Source organism: Myotis davidii, unplaced genomic scaffold, assembly GCF_000327345.1.
Source record: "Myotis davidii unplaced genomic scaffold, ASM32734v1 scaffold64, whole genome shotgun sequence".
NCBI classification, from domain to species: Eukaryota; Metazoa; Chordata; class Mammalia; order Chiroptera; family Vespertilionidae; genus Myotis; species Myotis davidii.
The window spans coordinates 3,130,551-3,148,224 of record NW_006296226.1 but is presented as its reverse complement, the minus strand read 5'-3'; the positions used below and the strand labels follow the sequence as shown (position 1 = coordinate 3,148,224).

The window sequence follows — 17,674 nt, the reverse complement described above, 5'->3', positions numbered from 1 at the left end:
CTACAGTAGAGTCTCCCCACCACCTGCGGTTCTGATTCACTAAGTCTGGCATAGAGTATATAATTTTAAAATAGGCAAACTGTATGATTTAAATTTCCCAATCATTGCGGTGCTCAGCTGCCTTTGGGAACTGCTGTTTTATATAGTCATCCCTCCATAGCCATGGGGAACTGCTTCCAGCACTCCCAGGGATGCTCAAGTCCCTTATATCAAATGGCCTAGAATTTGCATATAATCTACATACATCCTCCCATATACTTTAAATGGTCTCGAGATTATTTACAATACCCATTACAATGTAAATACTATGGAAATAGTTGTTATACTGTATTGTCTAGGGAATGACAAGAAAATAGTCTGTGCATGTTCCGTACAGACGCAACCATCAACCATCGGACGCCTAACTGCTTAGTACATGTCAGCTACACATAATAATTTTTTGTAGAATACTTTCCATACGTGATAAACGGAATCTGCAGATGTGGAACCCATGGATACAGGCTGCCAGTGTACTTGGGAAGGCAATAAAAGATGAAAGAAAACACAATTACACAAGAAGCAAATACAGAAGCACTGGACTTTTAATATTTTTTTTCCTAGAACAGCTATGGGGAGAGACACTCCCAATGTGTGGGTAATACTTCATCTTGATCAGAACCACCTCCTACTAAAACATTTCAAATAAATGTTGTGTTAACTAGGTTTATTAGCTGAACTAGCAGTTAAAGTTTTGATGTGGAGCATTTCAATTGTTATAGTCCTTGAGACACGTTACCATAAGTGGGAGAGTTCCATCCTCTCCTGCCTTTCTGCAGCTGTTCTCATCGTTACATTTTGTTTTCCTTCAGATGCCAGTGCGCGGCTGGCTTCACAGGGCCGCACTGTGAACTGAACATCAATGAATGCCAGTCTAACCCGTGTAGAAATCAAGCCACCTGTGTGGATGAATTAAACTCATACAGTTGTAAATGTCAGCCGGGATTTTCAGGCAGCAGGTGTGAAACAGGTATATATGTATGTAGTATTCACAGCAATACTAAAGATAGTGATATAACAGCATCAATTTTTACCTGCACCTAGCACCACCTATATGGGAAAAAAAAAACTATAATAAGCATTGTTTAATTATTTAATCTTCAGAGCCATCTAATAAACTAAGTAATCTTATCTGCAATAGCACAGATGAGGATATAGAAACTTAGAGGTGTAAGGGGGGAATGAGAAAATAGAATTTAGTAGAACTCTTCACATTCTATAGGTTTAGAAGGGACGCTTTGATAAGCTCCTTGATTAAGGAGGTCGCAGGCCATGGACATGTTTGAGAATCACTGCTAAACTGCTTGCTCGGGGCACTTGGGCCTTTTAACTATAGGACTTTTGTTTTGAGTGAGGTATGTAGGGTCGGGGCAGAGCTGAATTGGTCATGAACTAGGGAAGAGCCAGAGCCCTGAGTAGGGATGGAATGGGTGCCCTTAAGCTAGTTGCCTCTCCTCTCCTGCACCAGTTACCCCACTCTACTGGGTCGTTCCCAACAGCATCCCGCCATGCTTTAGGGTCTCTCATCTTTAGTAACTCCCCAGCCCTACCTCTCCTTCCAACCACGCCCTGTATCTCTGTTTCCTTTCACTACTGAGTATTTTTTCTATCTTAGATACTCACCGATTATTTTACTTAAAAGAATGTGTTTTATATTTTGTAAAGAATATATTTTTAATTTTGAAACCACTTCTCAGGTCATCCTATTTACTGCAGTGGCTGCTATGACAGTAGCCCTGTGTACCTGCTGCTTACTTTAGTCATTGACAAACGCCCTGCAAGCACCATGGTCTGCACACTGTCCTTATTTGTTGCAGAACAGTCTACGCGCTTTAACCTGGATTTTGAAGTTTCTGGTACCTATGGTTACGTCATCCTAGACGGTGTGCTTCCCTCTCTCCACGCCATAACCTGCACGTTCTGGATGAAATCCTCTGATCTCAACAACTATGGAACGCCGATCTCCTATGCGCTGGAGAATGGCAGCGACAATACCTTCCTTCTGACCGATTACAATGGGTGAGCAGAAATGGCAGGAAGTCTTCTCCCAGCACCAAGTTAGACCTCACACTGGGCCTGGGGAGCAAGGGGTCAGGTGCCTCGCATGATAGCAGGGTGACAGTAACCAAAGGGAACATATGGACAAGTTCTGTAAGAGGGCACTTTTCATGATAATACCTTATACATGTATTTTGCTACTTACTAAGCATTTTCTTGTTGTGTTACTAAGTACTGCTGTTTACTAAGCACTTCATTTGATCTTCACATGTCCTGGGGAACTCATGCACATTTAACATATTAAAACAAAAGTTCCAAAGACACTAAATGGTTTGTCTCAAATCTCACACTCTGAGAGTGGCAAAGCCAAGTCTCCGACTCGGACTCGTAGAGCTTTGCTCCTTCTTGTCCATATCAGGGCCTCCAAGGGTCAAGGGATATCAGCGACATCGCTGACCTGTGAGAGACACATAGTGAGTGTGAAGCAGTCTACAAACTCGGGTGTGCAAGATGACATTTCTTTTTCCTTTTTGGATCAATTAATTTCAGTTTCAGGGCCCCATCCCTTCGGGCTATCAGGCCCCTCAACCTCAGCTATTTCTCTGACTACTGAGTGGGTTCTTGCCGATTAATTCATAGAACCCAGAGTTTTGATAAAATCCACAGACCTGGACAGGACTCCCAGTATTGGTCATCTGCCCACATTACTAATCCCTGAGCTGTCCGTTGCCTCAGCTCTGTGGTCCCTTCAGAACCACTGCTCTTCACCACATGTGGAATCCTTGGCGAGGCTGAGGTTTATACCTTCCATCTGAATAGATTCTGTGGTTTACTGCATGGCCTGTTCCTCTCAGACACCTCCAAATTTGTGGCCTATTCTACTGAGAAGGTTGCAAGCCTCAAAGGTCCACTGAGCTCTCTTTCCAGAGGAAAACCAGTATTATAAAAATATTATTTCATCATAAAGATCCTGGAATAGGGACTAAGAAGATGCCAGGAAAGATATGTAATGAGTTCTTATCAGTTTTCCCTAATCTTGTCTTTTTCTCCATTTGCTTTTGAAAGTATTTCACTTTAAACTGCTTATTATCTTTGACATTTCCCTAAGTGACGGAGTTGTTGGAACCCTCATGTGTTGGTCACCTTTGTTTAATTCTAGTTATTATTTTCTTTGGATCCACATGCTTTATCTGCCACGTGATAGCTTTGGCAATAAAGAGACAGACTTATTTTCCAAAGTTTGTTCCTGATTTTAAGAACATACATCTAGAGGAAAGGCAACCATTCTATGCTTGTACAACTCTCATTGCTTGCACTTTATTTTTGCATTTTATTTTTTTAAATATATCTTTATTGTTGAAAGTATTACAGATGTCTCTTTTTATCCCCCCATTGATCCCCTCCACCTCGTCTCCACCCCCTAACCTTCACCACACTATTGTCCGTGTCCATGGGCTATGCATATAAGTTCTTTGGTTAATTTCTTCTTGCCTCCCCACCTTCCCTCTAAGATTTATCAGTATGTTCCAGGCTTCCATGTCTCTGGATCTATTTTGTTCATCAGCTTATTTTGTTCATTAGATTCCACATATGAGTGAGATCATGTGACACTTGTCTTTCTCTGACTGGCTTATTTCACTTAGTATAATACTCTTCAGGTCTCTCAAAGGGTAAGAGATCCTTCTTTATTACAGTTGCATAGTAACCCATTGTGCAAATGTACCACAGCTTTTTTTTATCCACTCATCTACTGATGGCATTCCTTTCATTCTTGGCATACTCTCTCCAGAGTGGAAGGTCAGTTAAATTGGACCAATGTGCCTCAACTCATCCTAAGACTTTTTCCTAGTCCTCCATGTTTAAGAAACACAAATATTCAGTGAGCTACGATAAAGCGTAATTAGTAAATCAAATCTGCTTCTGTGAAATATGACCAAATTGGGGGTGGGGGGAAGAAGTAATGGTTTTATATAAAGTGCTTTACCCACATGGAAAGAGAAGAAAAAATTAGAAGCATGCCCCACAGGTGGGATTACAACATATGACTGATGACTATGTCCCCTGGAATCTTTCCACAGCTGGGTTCTTTATGTGAATGGCAAGGAAAAGATAACAGATTGTCCCTCCGTGAATGACGGCAGTTGGCATCATATTGCAATCACATGGACAAGTGTGGATGGAGCCTGGAAAGTCTATATTGATGGCAAATTATCTGATGGTGGTATGGGTCTCTCCATAGGTTCGGCCATACCTGGTATGTCTTAGCAAAAGAAATAGAATTGTGTTAATCACTAAAAGTGGTGGTGCTTAGGTAAACATGGAGTTGGCTAGCTTTGTTGTGTTATGTTTTAGAGAAAGATCAATAAGTCTTTCTTTTATTTACTACCCCCTGACTATCCAGACGGTAAAGTATCAGAAGGTTTTTCTAGGTGTGCTTTGTGACCCTCTGTGTAGGAAATGCATTTGGGGCTTTAGTAAGACTATCAAGAAGCATTTTGAACTAACGTGTCTTCCAAGGAGATCAATTGCTGGTGTTGTTTGTATGTTGGTTTTGTTTTGTTTTATGATCCGTCTTCCCAGTATACAAATATATCCAGTGCACAAGCTGGAGCACTAAAAATCAAAACTCCCCTCTATAAACACTTTTAGAAAAATATTTGCAGAGTCTTAGTTTGAAGGAAAGCAAAAGTATTAGGCGATCCAGGGTTCTCAGCGTTGTACAAGGCAATAAGCTTGCTCTATAGAGATTTTTCTATGATGTGCATCAAATGAGGAGGAATGGTTGGCAGTTTAATAAATGTGGAAACATTGTAAGTGTTTCAACAGGAAGTGGCTTTACCAGGTAAAGTAGGGTGGAGGTTTCTTGTTTTCAACTATCTCTTCCCTGGGTGGTGGGATGGCAGATATCTTTTATTTTCTTCTTTATTCTTTCCTGATTATTTTCATAATGATTTCATTTATAATTTTAAAAACAGCGCTTCTGTCTCTTAAAAAATTAAATCCTGATGGAAGAGTGAAAAATAGGTTAAAGGAATGGGGAGGGGAGGGAAGCTGTAATAGTGTCCACCCAGGGAGATGGTTGTCAGATCTCAGCAGTAAGAATGAATTGGAGTCAAAAAATATTGCAGAACCCATTTAACAGAGCTCAGTGAACGACTGGTTTCAGTTTGGATGAAGAAGCTTATTGAAGAGTCTGTAAGCTAAGATAGGAATTCTAGGGGAAGCACAATTACCAGAGCAAGAGTTGGAGTCGGGGAAGATTCTGTATTTGGTTTTAGACATAATGTGTTTGAATTTTGATCGCAGGAATACGTTCAACCAAAAACATAGGCTGACACAACTTTATATCAAATTGACAGTTGTTTTTAGTGATAAGGTCTGATTGGCAAGGATTCAGCATGGTTGAATTGTATAAAGGTTGTGATACAGCCTTTCTGGGAAACAATTTAGAAACTTCCATCAAGAGCCTTAGAGAAATGCTTTGCATGCAATCAACAATTCAACTACCAAAAATCAAATATTTATGTACTAATATATTTATCTCAAGGTATCCAATTCGAAGTGGTTGTTTAGTTAATTAAGCAAATTATAGATTATTGTACATTCATATAAAATAACTATTAAAACTCATGAAGCAAGAACATGTTCAAGAAAGAAAACAAGATTGAAATATCATGTATATTGTGATCCTGAGTTGTGTGTTTTTAAATATCACATACATGCACACTAAAAAATAAATTAAAATTAAAATATAACCTAGAAGGAAATACACAAAAGTATTAAATGATTATTTCTGGGTAGGGTGAATTCTTTATATTTATTTTTTTTAAGTTTCCATCCATGTGTATGTATTAATTTTTAATTATTCATTTTATAAGAAAGAGATGTAGGTTGGGAAATCTTGAAAGAGGGATCTATAGACATCGATCGGCAGGTGAGTGAGGTCAGATAGGGAGAGCAGTTGAAGGAAGAAGAGAGGAAGTGGGGGTAGGATCCTAGGGGCATCAGCATCTAAGAGGCAGGCAGAGAAAGGAGCAAAAAGGTCCAGGGAGAACCAGGAGAGGATGTTCTCATGGAAACCACATGGCACCAACAAGGCTCCTGGCAGAGAGCCGGTGGCACACACAAGGAGGCTAACTGAAGAGTCGAATGAAGGGACTCTCTTCAAAAGTATGGCCAAGGTTAAGAGAACCAAAATAAGATAGCAAAACACCCCATGAGTAGCATCAATGGAAAGTCATGAGGGATGGGCCTGAAACGATAAGGAGTGAGAGCTGTTGCCAGAATTTAGGCGAACCTTTAACGCTGGAGAGAAATCCGTCAGTGGGAGTAGTGATGTCAGACAGAGGAAGGCAGCCACTATCCTCCATTGCCTGGGAGGAAAGTATCCAGGATATTAAACCTCATCTCATCTTCTTATCTCGGGCTGGTCCTTCCATTTGCCGTAGTGCTGGGGTGTTATCCTGCATCTAGAAGGGTTCAGGAATCTGGAGAAGGGGCTGTATGTAAATTAATAAAGATACTAGAAATATAAATTTGGAATACATGGGGGATCCAGAGGAGATTTAGCTAGAGTAACCAAGTCCTCTCTCCGAATCTGGGAATCACTGGACCCAGGGCTTTTATTCCCACATTTTGCCTTATAGCAAAGCAAATATACATATCAAAGGTAAGGTTTGGTAAACAGTAAGATTATCAGGTTGGGGGAACTGCCTTCAGCTGTTCAGCTGTTTGGCCAGCAGGCAATAATATATGCAGATCTTCAGGTTTGGGGAAATGCTTTCAGCTACTCCAGCAGGAAATAATATGTACTTCAGCCCTGCTGAAGCCTCAAGGTTCCATCAACCTTTTGATGAACTTCTTGCATTTGTGACCTGCTGGAATTAGCCTCCAGCACCCCAGGAACAGAAAGAAGCCAGAGGGACAAGGAAATGATGTGGTGCAGTCCATAAGTGTCAGCCTTTGGAGCACAAAGTAGAGTGGAAGGGTGGAGGTTAGCTCTGGAGGGACAGACACAGACCACCCAGTACAAAAGGTCAAACAGTTAAATAGAATGAAATGGACAATAGAAACATGGTACAGAGAAGTCACCAGAGGTGAATATTGAAGAATTTCCATTGGATTTGGCGATTAGGTGGCCACTGGCAACTTTAGAAGATTCCTAGGAATCTGTGAAAGAAATGTAAGCATTGTAGGCTTAAGACAGAAAAAAAAGAGTATCAACTGAGAGTCTACTATGGAGGATAATTGCCTAGGAGAAAGGAGGCCAAATAGGACTTGCTATTTTGTTCACATAAAATTATACATGCATATATATGTATACCTAGTTTTATAGTTAGATTTTTATAAATCTAATATTTAAATACAACTTTATTTTAAGTTGTTTAATAAAACATTAAATTTGTCCTTATTGATAAAACATGCAGTAAATGTACATACTGAGCTTTTTAATAATTTTCCCTAATACATTTGTGTTGGCTGTGCTTTTGTTAAGTTAGCATTTTAGGAATAACAATCAGACAAGTTGCCCTCCTTTTTTTCTCTTCTCTCTTTAGGTGGCGGTGCAGGTTTGGGGAAATGCTTTCAGCTACTCCAGCAGGAAATAATATGTACTTCAGCCCTGCTGAAGCCTCAAGGTTCCATCAACCTTTTGATGAACTTCTTGCATTTGTGACCTGCTGGAATTAGCCTCCAGCACCCCAGGAACAGAAAGAAGCCAGAGGGACAAGGAAATGATGTGGTGCAGTCCATAAGTGTCAGCCTTTGGAGCACAAAGTAGAGTGGAAGGGTGGAGGTTAGCTCTGGAGGGACAGACACAGACCACCCAGTACAAAAGGTCAAACAGTTAAATAGAATGAAATGGACAATAGAAACATGGTACAGAGAAGTCACCAGAGGTGAATATTGAAGAATTTCCATTGGATTTGGCGATTAGGTGGCCACTGGCAACTTTAGAAGATTCCTAGGAATCTGTGAAAGAAATGTAAGCATTGTAGGCTTAAGACAGAAGAAAAAGAGTATCAACTGATAGTCTACTATTGGAGGGTAATTGCCTAGGAGAAAGGAGGCCAGATAGGACTTACTATTTTGTTGACATAAAATTATATATGCGTATATATGTATACCTAGTTTTATAGTTAAATTTTTATAAATACAATATTTAAATATAACTTTATTTTAAGTTTAATAAAACATTAAATTTGTCCTTATTGATAAAACATGCAGTAAATGTACATACTGAGCTTTTTAATAATTTTCCCTAATACATTTGTGTTGGCTGTGCTTTTGTTAAGTTAGCATTTTAGGAATAACAATCAGACAAGTTGCCCTCCTTTTTTTCTCTTCTCTCTTTAGGTGGCGGTGCATTAGTTCTTGGGCAAGAGCAAGACAAAAAAGGAGAGGGATTCAACCCAGCGGAGTCTTTTGTGGGCTCCATAAGCCAGCTCAACCTCTGGGACTATGTCCTGTCTCCACAGCAGGTCAATTCCATTTTCAGTGTATGACAGTAATGAGATACAAAGGTACAAAACTAGTAAAAATGTGAACAGCCTAATGATGCCCTATCTCATTGCAACCTCTGGGTTTTCACACTTCGCCTCCAGTATCATTTGAGGCTATGATCGTAGACTAAGCCAGCTAGAGGTTATCGACAGTAACTTTCAATAAATCCCCTTTTCAGTTTCTTGGTGATGTTTTTAAATTGTTTTGGACATGATTATTTTATAAAACCTTGTTATTTCAGAGCTGGTAAAGATCATAGAGAATAATACTTCAAACCCCTCTCCTTAAAGTGTAGGAATTTAGGAGTGGCATAAAATTATACATAGAGAGTTACAGATGAGTAAGTAGTTAAAGCAGTCCAGTGGCCTGGGTTCAAATCCCTGTTTACCACAAACTTGCCATGATGATTTTGAACATGTTACTCCCTCTCTCTAAGCTTTAGGGGGTGTGTGTGTGTGTGTGTGTGTGTGTGTGTGTGTGTGTGTGTGTTTTATCTATGAAGATAAACAGAACGGCATAGTGGAGGTTGGGATTTAACCTAATCCTGCATGCACTGTCATGGTGTTGTTTTTCACATGCTAAGGGCTTGATAAATGCTTGCTCTTATTATTAGTGGCAGAGCTTTTCTAAGCTTTTATTGCCTCAATTTTAGATCAGAGATAGAAGGCAGGACAATGGAGAGAGGGGACCTCTACAGAACCTTAACAAACTACAAAGCTTCAGACAAATTCTCTGCATAGACTTTCCGAATTTCCAGCAATCATAAAATATTTGGGAAAGGGAAAGATGGAGGTGAAGAGGAGTGTGGGGGAGAGAATTTTCCTGTTGCCCAAAATCATGTCTTATAAAAGCCTGCTTCCCTCCACCCCACCTCATCCAAAATCTGCAGATATTTTTAACAGGACTACGTTAAGACATAATAACTCTGTCTCAGAGAAACAAGGAAGGTTTACCTAAAGATGTGTTTTTAAATCTTCAGGTGAAATCATTGGCTACCTCATGCCCAGAGGAGCTCACCAAAGGAAATGTGTTAGCCTGGCCTGACTTCCTGTCGGGAATTGTGGGGAAAGTGAAGATCGATTCCAAGAGCATATTCTGTTCTGGTTAGAGTTTCCTTCTTCCGTAGACTCTGCTATCTCTTGACTACTTTGGGTTTCTAGCAAAAGGAGACACTTTGAAATTCTGTTAGTCAAAGAGTGTGTGCCCTTTAGTCTGTTGGTTAACAAATAGTTCATTTTTACCCAACTTCATCCAAAGGATTTTATTTAACTACTAAATATATTCTGTGTAACAGGGTACAAATTAATTGTGGAATAAACTTGGACAAAGGTAGAATAAGATAAGGAAAATCGGACGAGAAGAGGGATATAGTCAGTTTTTAACTGCCCAGCAAAGTCCTGTCCTCCCATTTGAGTTGGCACTCTCTCGGCTCTGCACTTGCTAGCAGCCCTGCAGGGGCAGGTAGCACAGTGGATGTTATAACCTGCACATTTGATAGTCAAACTCGGAATGATCAAAACTGCACCTTAAAATTCAGTGTGTTTAAACAAATTTCTAAATATATTCTATATTCATAACTTATAAGAACATTTTAATTATTCCTAAAATATTTTCTTTAAAATATCTATATATCTATATCTATATCTGTATATCTATCTATATCTACCTAAAGATATAGATAAATAGATGGAGATAGGTATATCTACCTATAGATATAGATAAATAGATGTAGATAGATAGATAGATATAGATATTTTCCCCCTGAAAGAGGGAAAGTTGTTTGTTGGTTCAAATATTTTTTTTTTTTTGCGAATTTTGCTTGCCAGTGATTTTAATATCAGTAGAGTGGCTCTCAAATTTTGGGATAACATACGATTTTAAAACCTTGACCTTGCTCCACTGTTGTTGACAAGCTCTCTACATGTGTTGTTTGCCCTCAGATTGCCCACCCTTAGAAGGAGCCATACCTCATCTGCGGACTGCATCAGTAGACTTAAAACCAGGCTCCAGGATCAGTCTGTCGTGTGATCCAGGCTTCCAGATGGTCGGGAACCCTGTGCAGTACTGTCTGAATCAAGGACAGTGGACACAACCATTCCCTCACTGTGAACGTGAGCTGCCTTTGTTGAAGGCATTTTAGTGCCTCTTGAAAAATACTGGAATCATAAGAACGCTTCTCAGGAATGCTGTGTAAAAGCTAGATACTTTACAGTAGCAAATATGGAAAATATTCATTGAGTGCTTCCTTTGTGCAATGAACCCTGTGTGCTGGGCACCAGAAGGGTGGTGGGTAATGAAGATCCAGAGAGACCACCCAGCTGCAAACTGAGGCTGGCTGCTGCTAGTGCCGGGCTCGGGCCCCTTAGCAGGGGGTACAAGGCACCCCAAGGCCAGGTGTTGCTTGCATGGGGTTTGTGGACCTTTGAGAGATTTTAAGAAAGTCCACAGCAAGAGTCAAGACAGGTCTCTTATCTGGAAATGCCATTGGGAGTGGCTTAGGTGGGCCTAAAATTTGGCTGGGTGAGTTGTCAGGGAATCACCTGGGAGGCCTGAGCTATGTTGATGGAGACTCAGAAAAGGTGCGTCCTGCACCTGCAGGGGGCGGTCTCAGCAAAGGAGCAATGAATGGCCTCTGCCAGCACTTCTGTCTGGGAGAAAGCTGCCCCTCCAGCCCTCACCCTGAAGCCAAACAGTTTAGTTCTTACTGTTTGTCCCTAGTGCTTTTGGAGTTACCACCATAGTGGCTGGGCCTCAGAGGTAATGAGTCTGTGCAGGTCCATGTGTGGGCCCTTTAAGAGAAATGCCTGGGACTCAGGCAGCCCTCCATCTCACTCATCCACAATCCCTCCTGGTTTTTATAGCCAAAAGTTATGGGACCTCTCTTCCTGGCACTAGAACTCTGGGCTGGGGGCCTAGTGTGGGGCTGGGGCCCTTTGCTTCTCAGGGGGACCTCTGTAGCCAAGATATCCCTCCCAATTATTAACCGCCACACATGGGTGTGGGACCAGTCCATTCTGCCTCTAACCCTCCTACCAGTCTCGATGTGGGTTTTTCTTTATATCTTTTGTTATAGGACTTCTGTTCAGCTAGACTTCAGATGGTTTTCAATGATGGTTGTGCTACCACCCCTAGAGCACTCTCCATCTAATGTGTGTGCGCAATGAAAAATTCATGCTTAACGCAACTATCTGTCAATAAATAAAATGTCCCTTAAGCATTTGTCCCTAATGTGGTTGTATTCTTCCTGGTCACATATAGGCATTAGCTGTGGGTTGCCACCCTCTTTGGAGAATGGCTTTTATTCAGCCGAGGACTTCCATGCTGGCAGCACAGTGACCTACCAGTGCAACAATGGCTACTATTTGTTGGGTGATTCAAGGATGTTCTGTACCAATAATGGGAGCTGGAATGGCATTTCACCATCATGCATTGGTGAGATAGATCTTGACAATTACTGTGTTGATTTAGTCAAATTCTATGGGAGACAGTCATCCCAAACCCCTGAGACTCTCTCATGGTATTTCTTTGTTAACTTCATCTCATCCCAGTAAGCTCTGGGCAAGCCGCAATGACAAAGCCGCTGTCCATAGAGCTGCCAAAAAAGTTTAAATTTTCACTAGGCTCCATTTTCAGAGTATCTTTATGTTATTGGTTTTGTTGTTGTTGTTCTTCTACTTACCCATCTATAAACTAAAGAAATAATAGCTTTTATTATATATCTGAATGTGATTATGATTTTATTTAAAATTTATATAGAGAATAGAGTGCTATATATTAAGTGATAGGTAGTGATTTAAAAATAAAAACAAATGCTTGATACATAAGAAAAATTAACTTTGCTCTTTGTGATCTGTCTTCATTTTAGATGTTGACGAATGTGCACTTGGGTCCGATTGTAGCAAGTATGCTTCCTGCCTGAACACGAATGGGTCCTACACTTGCTTGTGTAACCCTCACTACACGGGAGATGGTAAACACTGTGCAGGTAACTAGTATATGTGTAACTGGCAAGTTTATTTAAATGTTTTATTCAACTGTATATTTCCAATGTATGTTATTTGAAAATAAGACAATATTTTCAACATCAAAGAGGAGATGGGGAAGATAAACCAAATTTAAAAAGACACATAAGTAACAACTAAAAGTGCTTTAAATTAGCACTGTGCCTCTCCGAACCTCCCAAGTTCTGAACAACAAAACTGACAGCCAGCTATATCACCCGACTATTGAAGAAATGCCTACAGAGTAGAAAATAATAGAGTGAGTTTAGAAATATCACCAATGGCTTCCACTGCCTCAGTCAGGACGAGAAAGATGCATTATCACATCTTTGTCATCAGTATCTTTCCTCTGCCTCAGCCACACAAAATAATATCATTGGGGAAAAAATAGACATCTTGCCTTATCACATCTCTGTATGTTGTGATAACTTTGATAATACCCATCTCTCCACCCATCAGTATTTTTCTACATTTATTATGAGAAAGCAACTATCAGCAAGTAATAAAGAATAATTCTCAAAACCTGTCTCATAATTGCATTGACTTTTTGAGAGCATTTCATTTAAAGTCCTTAGCTTTTAAGTGCTCTTCAGAAAAATGGAATCAATATCTCTTCCCTTTTGGAGAATTCAAGTATCATAGTCACTTCTGTTACTCAGAGCTGGCCGCACATCTCCCCTTAATTTATTTCCTTCCTAGAAGTGGTGACTGACCCCAAATTTGCAAGTGGTAGGGGCTCACCATCTGTAGTCTGTTTGAATAGTGAGGCTGGAGACTTCTCCTAAGTGTGCTTTGGATGAGCTTGAGAGAACATCAGTTACTCTGGAATGATGGGTATGAGGTTAGGGGAAGTCTAAGGGACTGAATCCTTGTTAAGCTATGCCCTGGCTCCACCACTACCTCCCAGTATATACCTGCCATTTCAGCCAGATAAATTTTTATATATTTTTTGCTGTTTCAAAATAGTGTTTAATTGCCTATTAAATATATTTTCTGGTCTAATCATTCATCATATCTCTGGCCTTCATGTGCCTGCCTTCAAAAGCCTTTTCCCCAGGATCTAACTGGTACCTAACCTGTAGTGGAATTATTTTGCCATGAGATCTTGGATGGTTGTGTGAAAGCCACCTTCTGTTCCCCCAAAACTGCTTCTCTCTTTCAAGAACCAATAAAATGTAAGGTTCCAGGAAATCCAGAAAATGGCCACTCTTCTGGTGAGATTTACACAGTGGGTGCCGAAGTCACATTTTCTTGTGAGGAAGGATACCAGCTGATGGGCGCAAACAAAATCACATGTTCGGAGTCTGGAGAATGGAGCCATCTGATACCACATTGTGAAGGTATGTTGAGTAAATTGCCCACGTTTATGGTGTTGGGCAATCCTAGACATTTGCGGGCTAGAAATGTCAAGGATTGTATTGCGTCAATGTTCTTAGTATCTAAAACCCAGCTGTTAGGCTTATGTGTAAACATGACAAGAAAACCTAGAGCTACTCTTGAACTTTCAGAGACCCTGCACACCCTCACTAAGAAAAGCAATGCTTTTGTGTTTCGTCCTCACAGCTGTTTCCTGCAGTGCACCAGCTGCTCCAGAAAACGGTGCCATTGATGGGTCAGCATTTACCTACGGCAGTAAAGTGATATATAGGTAAGCGTCTAAGATTGAAACGACATTGTAGAAGTTGTTGGTGACTGCTGGCAGTGATATAATACTGGGAGAAAGGAGGAAGAATAGTGACAGAGGAAGGTTTTGAATTAATATGGAATTAACCGGGTTGTGTGTAGTATGAAGAAATTGAATGCAATAATCTATCCAATGGTAGTCGTATCTAGAATCCTTAAATCCCTAGATCACAATCTGTTACTGCCACCAGCACCTCCTTGAGAAGCTTTAAGAATGGATGCCATGTAAGAAAGCTCTGCAAGCTAATGAATATCTTTGGTTAAAAGGGGAGCTTTGGTCTGGCCAGTGTGGCTCACAGATTGAGTGTCAATCTGTGAACTAGGAGGTCATGGTTGATTCACGGTCATGCATGTGCCTCGGTTGTGGGCTCAGTCTCCAGTGTGGGGCGTGCAGGAAATAGCCAATCAATGATTCTCTCTCATCATTGAGTCTCTCCCCCCACCCCTTCATCTCTGAAATCAATATAAATAAATAAATAAATAAGCAAGCAAGCAAGCTTTGGCTCCAAATCTAATATTTAAAATCTAATATTACAGGGGCTGATACTAGACCAGACCACTCTCAAACCAAGAATGTTCTGTTTGCAGCTGCTAATCCATGACACAAACTGGAGGCAAGCCAAAGCCTTAAATCTGTAGTCCTCCTTATCACCCAGCAAGATCCCTGTGGGGAAGATGTACAGTACTGAACCATAAAAAAAATAATTCCAAAGCATTATTCAGTAGGAAAAAAGAACTCTTCCAATATGAATAAGTTCTCAATATTTTGGGGGAGCTTGGGCCCAGATAAAATTATGGGAAGTAAAGCAAATTAGATTCTGTCCTTTTTCTTTATCTCCTTTAGGTGTAATAAAGGATATACTCTCGAGGGTGATAAAGAGTCATCCTGTCTTGCTAGCGGTTCTTGGAGTCACTCTCCTCCTGTGTGTGAACCAGTCAAGTGTTCCAGCCCTGAAAACATAAACCATGGGAAATACGTTTTGAGCGGGCTTACCTACCTTTCTACTGCATCGTATTCCTGCGAGAGTGGGTACAGGTAAGTCCACAGATACCAGCTAAGCTTTCTACAGTACCGTTACTCACCATTTACTCAGTAGGTTTCATTTGCATGTGACTGGCTGGTTTTCAATACAAGTTTCTCAAATTGGTATGATTCCTGAGGCCTAGCTTACAGTGAATGCCCAGGGAAATATTTAATCTGGAAACTCTAGTTCAATTGCTATAAGCATTTAGACATTAAACATGAAGGCAAAAAGTGTTGTGAAGTGTAGACAAGGCCTGGATTTTTTGGTAAGTGACTTACCAAGCTTATATCATCATCACATGGGATGTTATAAAAAGCATGTCTAGTTAAGGGCCTGGGTCCTTAATATTGTAAGAAGGTAATTTGAATAATAGGGTGTGTGTTGCGGGGGGCTGGGGTGGGCGGTGGAGTCCAGTGGCACACAAACAGAAGGGGACAATGGAGAGAATCAGTCTATGATCAGAAACTTGGGCAACAGGATCTGAAGTGAAACAGATCAAGTGCACAGAACGTGGAGTGAGTAATACAGGCAATCAGAATCAGTTTGGCAAGCAAAGATGGATGAGCCATGCCACAGGAGGCGAGGTTTGCAAAATCTGAGGGAGACCAGGGGTCAGAGTCGTGAGCAACACGATTCAGATCCCAGGCTCAGGGCCAGGATAGTGCCCTTTGGCCTCAGTGACCCTGAGCATCTCAGTAATCCTGGGTGTCTGTCTCCTAGCCAGCCCGCTAACCCCTTCTGATCTAGGTCACCTACTCACATGGTCTGGAGGGCCCTACAGCACCACCAATGAGCACATTTTATTTTGCACCAAGTCATGTTGTTTTAGCCCACTCGTTGTTTTAAAGGGCCTACAGTCCGCTCAGGTTTTCCTTCCTTTTTTATAAAGCAATAAATTATGAAGAAGTTTTATATTTATGTATTTAGATTCCTCAGGGTCCCTGGTTCTCTTCTAAGTCCTTCCTATTCAATGCCATCGCAGGAAATAAACAGGCAACGAAAGAGGCGCTGTCATTCTTTCTTGTAGCTTGCAGGGCCCTTCCATCCTTGAATGCTCGGCATCCGGCAGCTGGGACAGAGCGCCACCTACCTGTCATCTTGTCTTCTGTGGAGAGCCTCCTGCCATCAAAGATGCTGTCATCACCGGCAATAACTTCACTTTGGGAAGCACCGTCACTTACACCTGCAAAGAAGGGTGAGTAACCTTGTGCGGTAAGGAGCGTTGGGAGGCGCTGAGGGCAGGGATGCTCCCGACTGTGGAGATGGGCTCCCCTGAACGTTAAATTACATTTCCTGTCAGCTAAAGCCAAGGAGAGCTATATGCTCTTATTCCCTGACGGCAGAAAGGGGGCATATTCTCCTGAGGGAACCATGTTTGCTTGGAATTAGAGTGATTTAGCAAGCTGGGCCTGGAGTAATGGACATCGGGCAATGCGGTGGAAAATATCATCACACTTTAATTAAAGATGCAAAAAGCACAGCTAAATGAGCATTTATCCTCTGCAAACCAGAGGCAATACTTTAAATCACAACAGAAAGATGACATGTCTTTAAGAAAAAATTACTCAATTTCAGGCTATTACATTTTTAAAGATCTCATTTTAATTCAGAGATGAATTTGAAAAACAAAAACAAAACAGGATGCAGATTACAAAGAGCTTTTACCCTCAATGTCTCCTTTGATCCTCACAAAAGCCCCGTGAGGTGCAGAGAAAGGAGAGGTCACTCTGGATGGGTGATCTGCTTAGCGTCTCAGACAGGCCAGGGAGAATTGAGGGGTAATTGAATCCCAGGTGACCCGACATTTCCCCACCGGCTTCCTCAATGAACATTTTCATAAAAATTGCCATTATTATGATGATTGGAGCACAACTGAGAGGGTACAGTTTCTGTACAATTATCTAAGTTGAAGTTCATTTCACTTGATAGACCGTCCCACAAATACAGGCCTGCCAGCAGGTGGTGACATTCTGTTGCAAACTGCATAAATAGCAGACAGAAATCTCAAATCTTAACACCTTAAGTGAAAAGGAAAGCTTTAATATTAAACTACCAGTGCAGGAGTTAACTTCTTATGGCTTCATCTCTCTCTGGCAGATTAAAAACTCAGAAAAGGAAAGCTTTAATATTAAACTACCAGTGCAGGAGTTAGATTCTTATGGCTCCATCTCTCTCTGGCAGATTAAAAACTCATTTAAAAACTGCTTCAGATTAAACCACATAGACTAATAAAATTTAGCCGTTTTTGTGAAATGTTATCAAATATAATAACTAAATATTGACAGTGTCTTGTTTTTTTTTTCCTCATTTAAAAAGTGAGGCATTGTCACCATATAAAACTAGAAAATAAAAAGGTTATTTTTAAAAATTACCTAAAGATAAATGTAGTGATATTTTACTATATTTCTTCCCAGAATTTTGCCTTTGCAT

General features: G+C 40.7%; 1 protein-coding gene across 1 annotated transcript in view; it reads left to right on the top strand.

Annotated features, from left to right (window-relative positions):
• SVEP1 (sushi, von Willebrand factor type A, EGF and pentraxin domain containing 1) overlaps nucleotides 1-17,674 on the top strand; it is a 153,843-nt gene that overhangs the window by 93,794 nt on the left and 42,375 nt on the right. Inside the window, exons 26-37 of the mRNA XM_006771225.2 lie at nucleotides 849-1,006; nucleotides 1,854-2,055; nucleotides 4,113-4,288; nucleotides 8,389-8,513; nucleotides 9,515-9,638; nucleotides 10,476-10,646; nucleotides 11,794-11,967; nucleotides 12,401-12,520; nucleotides 13,700-13,876; nucleotides 14,100-14,184; nucleotides 15,064-15,255; nucleotides 16,272-16,439. Of these exons, the coding sequence (XP_006771288.1) occupies nucleotides 849-1,006; nucleotides 1,854-2,055; nucleotides 4,113-4,288; nucleotides 8,389-8,513; nucleotides 9,515-9,638; nucleotides 10,476-10,646; nucleotides 11,794-11,967; nucleotides 12,401-12,520; nucleotides 13,700-13,876; nucleotides 14,100-14,184; nucleotides 15,064-15,255; nucleotides 16,272-16,439 (1,872 nt within the window). The remainder of the gene's footprint in view (nucleotides 1-848; nucleotides 1,007-1,853; nucleotides 2,056-4,112; nucleotides 4,289-8,388; nucleotides 8,514-9,514; nucleotides 9,639-10,475; nucleotides 10,647-11,793; nucleotides 11,968-12,400; nucleotides 12,521-13,699; nucleotides 13,877-14,099; nucleotides 14,185-15,063; nucleotides 15,256-16,271; nucleotides 16,440-17,674) is intronic.